This window comes from Lactuca sativa, chromosome 8 (genome assembly GCF_002870075.4).
Source record: "Lactuca sativa cultivar Salinas chromosome 8, Lsat_Salinas_v11, whole genome shotgun sequence".
Classification (NCBI taxonomy): Eukaryota; Viridiplantae; Streptophyta; class Magnoliopsida; order Asterales; family Asteraceae; genus Lactuca; species Lactuca sativa.
Window position 1 is genome coordinate 19,066,003 of NC_056630.2, and position 9,425 is coordinate 19,075,427.

Sequence of the window (9,425 nt, forward strand, 5' to 3'; positions counted from 1 at the left end):
ATCTGAGGTTCCAACCTCAAACCATGCTAAAATGACTTAATCACACAAGATGGATGGGAGAAAACCCTAAAAACTCCTTAAACCAAGATCTCATAAGGAAATGATAAAGTTAGCATCTTTTTACCTCCAACTGAAGCAAAGAATCTCTGGATCCAAAATCCCCCTCTTGATCCAAGCTTTGATGCTCTCCACTTCTCTAAAAGATCACAAAAATACCCAAGATTAACTATCTTTTCTCTCTTAGCTCACTCTAGGAGATTAGGGTTTCACTCTGGGGAGTAAGGTACACTACTAGAAAAACAGCCTTTTACGACGCTCATTGCGCGTCGTAAAACGCTCAGACGACGCGCAAATGCGCGTCAAGGAAGGCCCTGTCATAAAGAGAGACGACGCGCATTTACGACGTGCATTTATGACGCGCATTTACGACGCGCGGTTATGTCACGCAATGCGTATCAAGGAAGGCCCTGTCATAAAGGAAGACGACACGCATTTGCGTGTCGTAATCTTACGACGTGCGTGTTTATGACACGCAATGCGTATTAAGGAAGCCCTTGTCAAGAAAGGTCATGTCATAAATAAAGACGACACAGATTTTTGCGTATCGTTATTTTAATTTTTTTTAAAAAAATTATTTATAGATATACTAATTTTCAAATTAAATTTGCATTTTCATAATAAAAAATAAAATACCATATATAAAAAATACAATACATTGCACAAAATTTAATGTCATACAAATAATCCTTCCAATAGTAGACAAATGTAACATTTCATGGAAAGATAAAACAAATCAATAGTTGTAACAAAAATTTACAAACTAATTAGATACAAGAAATATAAAAAAAAAATACCCTCAAATGCTTTTCAAAGTCTAATCTCCATGTCAGCTCTTCAACTCACTTCTCCATTTTGTTCTTAGGTTCTCTAAGGGCTCCAGCATCTCTTGCAGTTTCAAAGGCAGAAAGAAGAACAGAATGTGATATTATTTTGCCATTGGAAAGCTATGTTAACTTTTTTTTTTTTTTTTTTAAATTTAGAAAAAGAATCTGCTTCTCTAAGATATTATCGAACAACAATGCTAAAACGTGTTTAAAAGTTAAATGCAAGAAAGAGAACCTGTTCTATGACAATTCCATTAACAGGCCTAGAAAGAATTGCACGTGACTTTATACCCCTTTCAGATTGTGGAGCTTTTTCAGACTCAACTCCATCCTACAAAATACAACATCAATCAAGAAAAATATATAAGTAAACATGCAAAACCACAAAACTTACAATAAAACATAATATTATAGCTATTAACGATATATTAACCACACCTTTTGCCTCGACACTGTTGTTGCAAGCTTAGAAGATTTCACTTGCTGCAAGGTAACCTCCACAACTTTACTCCCACACACAAAATTCGGGTGTGATGTGTTTATGTAATCCATCTACCCAAAAAAGCAATATTTTCAGCCATGTCACGATAAAAATAAAAAATAGAGATAATGATACGTACCTCCATTTCAACTATGTGCCCAATCATGGTTTCAGAAGGCTGAAGACCATCACTTAAAAAATTCCCTATGACATCATCCATTCTCTTTCTAAGAACAGGAAATCTCTGTAACTCATTCACCATACATCGATGGCCCATCTAAAACATGAACAAATCAGTCAGCTTAGTGTCCAGTTATATGAATCTTGCACATTGAAGGCTTGGATCTAGTAAGCAAGCAATCTGTCGTCTAATTAGAACTTCAAATGGAACCTGTGTAACAAAATATTAAGTTATAAAAAGTATGTAGATGTGACTTGTGAGTGAGGGGTTATAAAAATAAGACCTACTTCAGGTACAAACAATGCAGATCTAGGGCCTGTTGCATTTTGTATGGCAGTTCTGATGTCATCATCAGTCAAGTCCTCACAAGGGTCAACTTCCTACAACAGTAACTCGATTGATTAAATATATTTATTGCAAACTAAGGGATTTGGGCATTAAATATTAATAGGTGAAAATGTGTATTCTTGCTCCTCCTGTGTGTATGGAAAAAACATGTGATTAACAGCAAAACATGTACAACTCCTCACAACAACAGGCGCTTCTTTTTATGACTTTTCCAACTGTCATTAGGTTAAGAATCACTTGTGCAGATGTCTTTTCTGTTCTAACTATCTCCAGTAGTGGCATCACATGAGCTGGATTGTAATCATTTCATTTAATAAAAAAAAAAGAAATTATTAGTTGAAAATGTTAAATAATCTTACGATAAAGATGTGGATTATTTTGTTTAACCTGAAGAAATTTGCCCCGATAACTCGATCTTGAGATTTGATTTTTTATCCAATTAAATTGAGGTCAATGGTGGATGTGTTGGTTGCTAAAATGCATTGAGGAGGACAAATGTTTTCAATTTCACTGAAGATTTTTTTGCTTCAATGGAATGTTCTCAATTACAGCCTGCATTCACAAATAGATGATAAGAAACAGGGATAACAATGAAACAGTAGATCCAACTATTAACACAGCAGAATGGAATAAAAAAAACTTGCATCCAAAGATAATGGTTCATTCTTTCGAGAGGAATGAAACTCTCCAGAAATCAAAAAGATAACTACAATATTCTCTGCCCTTGACAACCAGGGAACAAAAGGGTTAAATACTCACAGACAGGTAGTGATCCCCAAAAGGCCTGTCTGGACACAGATAGTGCTAACACCACAAAAGGACAACTAAAGTGTGCACAACAATAAAAAAAGTAAAAAAGACTAAACTGCCCCTCTGTGATTCTCATGGATTATGTTCCTGTGAATTGGGCTGCCCCTTGGCGTGCTTTGTTTCTCTTCCTTTGGTAAACCAACATTTGTTTGGGCTCATCAATAGAGTTGTCAAATTATGTGTTCATATTTTATGTTTTTATTAATTTAGCCACTTGACTATTTTCTCTAGTGATTAAACTATTAGGACATAAAACAAATAGTATTGATTTTTTTTAAAAGATCTGACCTCTATAACCATATCTACATCTTTGAATTGTGAGTAATCCAATACCCCACTAACCAATGAGCTTGTTCTAACTTCTTCCTTGCTACCAATCCATTAATATTTCCTGAAAAAGTCATAATATATAACTAATAAGTCACATAACAAATTGGCTACAAAATTGTCATGTAACCTAACAACACAAAAAGAAAAGAAGCCATGTTAAAGAGATGAACTTTCATTCTATTTCTAGTTTTTCTACCAAAATCACTCAATGAAATCAGTGCCTACCATCAGGATCTGCATTTCCAGTGATTTGAAGTGCATCTGAGTTGGCAAGGTCAACATTTGCGGGTGTGACAGCTAGGATTAAACAGCTGGGAATCCTAATGTATAACACTATCATTGTCCTAATACGAGCTTCAATGTTTGATGGCTAATCTCCAACAAGAACTTTTGTTGTACCAGGTAAATCCACAAGGGTAATGTCAAGTACATTAGGTGAAAAAATCTTTAAACGAATTTGTTTATCAGAGACACCCTTGTTTCCTCCTGCCTCCCTATCTGTCTCAACCTACAGTATTCAGACACCCAACTAAGGTGTTAGTGATCACACTTTGTGTTGGTTGACATAAAATAAAGTTTAGCTTTTTCATAGAGGCTTAAAGAATCAACACTTATCAGAGCTCTAACATTTTTTCCTCTTAATGAATCCTTATACACAAACATACAATTGATTCAGATGAGCTATACCAAAGACACTCTCTCTAGCCCTAAATAATCTAATCACCTAGCTGATGTGCATCTTATGACTATATACAAAAATTACTTGAACATGAGAGGATATAGATGCATTGCTGGCCTGAAAGACAAAGACTCGTTTTGCTAGGTTTAACAGGCAGTTAGACAAATTCTGAATCATTATCCATATCAATTAAAATGTCACGTTCTTTAAGCTCCAGTAAAATACACTCAAGGTTCTATCAGACATGTAGTTTTGAGTTTTCTGAAGTTGACGAATTTAGGCGGTGTGTTATTAATCTTGGTAGGTAGAAAAAACTGCTTTTGGTCTAAGTATTCAAAGCCCTTTATTTTAAAGACAAAAGATCTCAAATATACATGATAAGGTTTCTCACGAAGTGTGATCTTATGCTTGTTTTCTATATATAATCCAAAGAAACACAACCATTAATTTAACCAAAAGAAACTCAACACAATTTAGATATCATGATTTGTTACTTAACCCTTTTCTGTTGGAAGGACGAGGTGCTAATTCCTTCTTGGTGACAACATGCCCTTTGTTTAGACCCATAAAGAGTCCTGTGTTTGGCTGTTTTGGAGCCATTGGAACCTGAAAACATAAACATATATTAGCGTAAAGCAACATACACTTCACAACAGATCATCAACTTAGCCTATGCAGTTTTGATTCAATATGACCTGAAAACCTTACAAGCCTCAGACTACAATCAAAATGCGCAATATATATTCTTATTAAACATGAAGCTGATTACAAGATATAAATGAGTTTATGCGTGCCAATAAGTTTGTAAACACCAGCAAGCTTATAAGCACATGGAAAGCATCTCAGAACTATAAGAAGATGCGGGAAAACTAAAAGTACAATGAGGGCAGAAAAACAACCTGGGCAAGAAGAATTTGAGACCAAGTAAACTTTAGTTGCAGTACATTGTACTTGCTTCTTGAAAGAAACCCCCAAATTCTTAACTCCACACCGGAGGAATATCACGTGATGTACGTCAACGAGGATGTAAGCCTGAAGTGGGCCGTCAATTCTTAACTCCACACCGGAGTACTTGATCTGAGATACGAGCTTGGTTGCATTATTCCTTTAGGATAAACAAAAGGGATTCGGTAGTAATGGAGGCGGATTAGGGTTTACAGAGAAAAGGAGAAGGAGAGAGTGAAGGTTCTCGGCTGGTGGAGAGGATGAATTCGTTATTCCTTCCCAAACAGCAACAAATCATTCAAAACTAGAAAAAGATATGTGAAGAAATGAAAAATAAATTGATTACCTGGGTCGCTAATGCAGAAGTTCCAAAGGTGATGACGAGATGCAATCGGGAAGCTAATGGAGCAAAGTTACGATTCTTCGTCTATGTGTTTTTCGATTTATTTGTGGGGAATCTGAAACAAACGAGAATCAAGATTCACATTCCTAATATTGAGACTTGAGAATATAATTAGGGCTTTTTCTAAGAATTTCAACATCGAGTGGGAGATATGCTGGTTCTAGTGGGTAGAAGTAAGTGGGGGAAGAAGTAGGCGGTAGTAAGGAAGGAGCGTTCATAATTTGGGCAAGAGGGAAAGGAGAAAAAAAGGAAGGTGGGGTTTTTAATTTTTTCAGAATTTCATTTCCCCCTTTCCCCAACTATGGAACGCGCGTTCCATTAAAAAATATAAAGCGACATCCTTAGACGACGCACATTTTATTATAGGTGCCCTCCGTGTTTTTTTTAAGCACTAATTTAAGGGCATGCAATAATGCGTGTCTTCTATCCTTAAATTTTTTTGAAGAGATGACGTTTTTTTTATGTCACTCTCCTTTGCGTAACATAAATCAACGAGTGTCGTGGTTTGCGCGTCGTAAAAGGGTCTTTTTCTTGTAGTGGTAGTTGGTGAGGCGGAAATGAGGGCTTAAGGCCCCTTTAAATATAACCCAAACCCGGAGATTTAGGGTTTCCTCACACATCACTAACTCAGCGAGTCGGCTCTCTAACTCGTCGAGTTGGTCATCAAACCCACGTGGCCAATCCGACTCTACTCGACGAGTTGGGCATACCACTCGTCGAGTCACTCAATCAACCCCGAATATAAATATATATAATATTATACCTGGGAGTCGGGATGTTACAATTCTCCCCCACTAGAATCAGACTTCTTCCTCGAAGTCATGCTCTAGAAACAACACATAGATCAAACCCAAAACCCAAGAAGCACCACCAAAAATCTCATATTATACAACAATCTCCATTCCAATACACCCAAAACCTAGTCAGGAACTCTCAATCCCGAAACACTACGGACCCCCCTACTGTTGCGTACCAGTTCTGACTCTCCAGAACCTAGAAACTCTAGTGGTCTGTCTCCCTGCTAGACCGCCCATGCAAGATATCATCATGTTACTCGCTCATCGAATAACAGACCCCCATAACACACTTCCAACTATGATTTTCTTGTTTTGACAGATGGAAACAAGTCATTAACCAATAATTGGCTACCGATCACTCATGTCAGGTATACCAATCGATCCAAATCGTAGCTCAAAAGGAGCGGAAGGGTCGCTTCTCACCAAGGTGTAACACCGTGATTCCCAAAAACAAAATTTTCATTTAATTAATCAATTTAATATTAAAAACACTTGTTTAAAATCTTATTCACATTCGAATTACAAAACATAGTTTCATTTTCATTATAATAGAAGACCAGGATCCTCCAAAACACAACTCTTTCTTCGGTGTGTACAATCGAACCGTTGCCATCCCGCGTTACTGTAAGAACCTGAAACATCATAACATAAACAACGTAAGCACGAAGCTTAGTGAGTTCCCCAATATACCTTACGCACATACGCCCTCCGGCCCGGACCTTTCAGTCCACATAATATTGCCTTCCGGCCCGGATCTTTCGATCCACATAACATTGCCTTCCGGCCCGGATCTTTCGATCCACATAACATCGCCTTCCGGCCCGAACCTTTTGGTCCACAAGATAATTGCCTTCCGGCCCATGCACATACATAACACATAATGCAAATACTCTAACACATAAAGCACATATATCATATATCATACCTGACCTTTCTGTCACATAACACCTTGCCTTCCGGCCCATATATAAGCATGTATATCACGCGTAGCAACTAACTTTCCATTCATAACATATAAGCATAACACACAACATACTTGACCTTCCGGTTACACAATCAAACCCTTCCGGGTGAGGTATAGTGAGAAGACTCACCTCGCGGTCACTGGGAGATAGCAACTCCCGAAATCCCTTGCACTTGATCCTCTGAGCTCCAAGCTCCCTGTCTCATCATATATCCCTTTTTAGCACTTCTATCTTCCACGTTAACTGACCCTAAGAAATCACACCAGTCAACTCTGGTCAACAGTCCATTGTCAGCTCGACTGGACTCGGCGAGTTCCCTGGCGACTCGGCGAGTCTGGTCGTCCTTCAATCCTCTGAGATTCCCCTTCTACTCGTCGAGTATCCTCTTTGACTCGACGAGTCACTCCTGGAGGAATCGCGGGGCCACCCCGACTCCACTCGCCGAGTCTGAAGAACAACTCGGCGAGTCCCAGTGAATCTTCAAGCTACTCGCCGAGTCCGATCATCCGACTCGGCGAGTCCACGCCATGCAGTCGATCAAACTGCTTCCTGAGATACATATTTTCCCGAAATACACACTCATGGGACTTCTGGACCTCTAATCATCCTATTACTAGGGTATAAACCTTTGTATAACAACATAGTAATCCATCAAATCACCAAAAGGGTTTCACAAACCCTAATCCCATAACACATCAACATAGCAGAGGATAATTCGAGTTCTTACCTGAATAATGTATCCTCTGTGTCCCCAAACTTCAGAGCTCAATCCCCTTGATCTTCCTTTGGCCAAAATCCTTCCTCTTCTTGCACTACAATCTCCTCCAAGTCACTAATGGCCTTCAAGCTTGCTCTAGGTGCCACAATCGTTTAGGGTTCTCCACAATCGGCCAAAAGACGAACAATGACGACAATACAACCCTTATATACGACCCAATACGAAACGGTTAGGGTTTCTGCTGAACAGCGTCGACTCGCCGAGTCCATACCTGGACTCGTCGAGTCCAGTCGCGAACCCGCGACCAACTCTGCGACCCTACTCGGCGAGTCTGGCTCCAACTCGCCGAGTCTCCCCTTTAAAACACCCCAAAATGCAATTTAACAATACTTGAGATTTTGGGCTGTTACAATTCTCCCCCACTAGAATTAGACTTCGCCCTCGAAGTCTCACTCTGGAAATAGTTCTGGATGCTGCTCCCGCATCACACGCTTCGGCTTCCCTAGGCACTACCGATCTCTTCCGAGGCCGCTACTGAACCAATACCAGAGGTACCTCCTTGTTCCTCAGAACCTTGATCTTCCGATCTCCGACGGCCACTGGCCTCTCGACGTAACACCGGCTCGCATCCACCTAATCGTTCTCTAGTAGAACCACTGCTGACTCATCCGCTATACACCTCTTCAACTGCGACACATACCAGTGTCATGGATCCGTCCCAATTCCGTTGACAGCTCCAACGATAGGCTACCCTTCCTACCTTCGCACCTTCACGAAAAGACCCAACACACCGGGGCCCCCCATTTACCTCTCTTCCTAAATCGAAGCACCCCGACAGAAATACGAAGTCGCTGACCTGAATCACATACTCGTAACGGCGTCTGCCTGCATAACTTTCCTGTTAACTCTAGACGATCACTAACTCTCTTTAACCTGCTGAGTCTGCTTTGCCAACTAAAGCCCGATCTCCGTACTGCACATCACTCTCTGTAGCCGAAAATTACCCAAGATGCAACTCTGCTCTAAATCTCGACGATCACTCGACCCATAAGGGTTAGGAAACCATGAACCACCGGATCCCCGATCCAAAGCCCACTTTGTCCATCCCAGACCAACTGAGAAATTCATTCTCACTCCCAGAGTAACTCTCACAAATTCTCCTCTTGCCATCATATACACATGCTGAACTAGCCCCAACACTCGTAGGTTGGAAGACCCGATACACTGATGATATCCGCGAACATCTCCCAAGATGAACCACTACATCCACCCTACACTCTGATCAGATTCACACTGAGAATTTAAAATTTTCTCTCTCCCTGCATCCCTTCTGAGCCTCAACAGACATTCCAACCGAATGGGTTCCTACTCCACTGCAGCGAACACAACGCTCAAAACCATACTCGAAATACTCCAACCAAAACTCTGCTCTGCAGCTTTCACTTTCGTGAACTTGCACCCCCTTCGGAGTTACATACCCTCCTCCTTTCCTTTTCCACGGAACTCTCTTGAACATAATGCCACTCCAACTGATGCCACGGTGCTCGCCCCAAGCGACACCACCCTTTTTGCATAACTGCTATTCACATACTCTGGTTCTCATTGCAGGGCTCTCAACCTCATGCACCCTCTTCACTCATCAAAATCACTGCCTCAGCTGAACAAGATCACTAACCCGGGGCCAGACCTTCCAATGCAATCACACTGCAACATACGCGATCCGCAAACCTCGTGCTAATCCAGCAATACCAACAGAGTCTCCAGTATGACTGGACCGACTCTCATAACACATACTAGCCACTCGAGGCTATATCTCTGTGGGTCCGTACACCCAAACTCTGCGAACCCTCAGGTTCTAACTCTGGGAACCTTCCGGTTCCAGCT

General features: G+C 40.5%; 1 protein-coding gene across 1 annotated transcript; it reads right to left on the minus strand.

Annotated features, from left to right (window-relative positions):
• Nucleotides 1-1,041: 1,041 nt before the first annotated feature.
• Nucleotides 1,042-1,562, minus strand: LOC128128198 (dynamin-related protein 3A-like). Its single transcript, XM_052767110.1, has 2 exons — nucleotides 1,323-1,562; nucleotides 1,042-1,215 (listed from the first exon to the last, which is right to left on the minus strand). The coding sequence occupies exons 1-2, from the start codon at nucleotides 1,434-1,436 to the stop codon at nucleotides 1,093-1,095; spliced, it is 237 nt and encodes a 78-aa protein (XP_052623070.1). The 5' UTR covers nucleotides 1,437-1,562; the 3' UTR covers nucleotides 1,042-1,092.
• Between the last annotated feature and the right edge of the window lie 7,863 nt (nucleotides 1,563-9,425).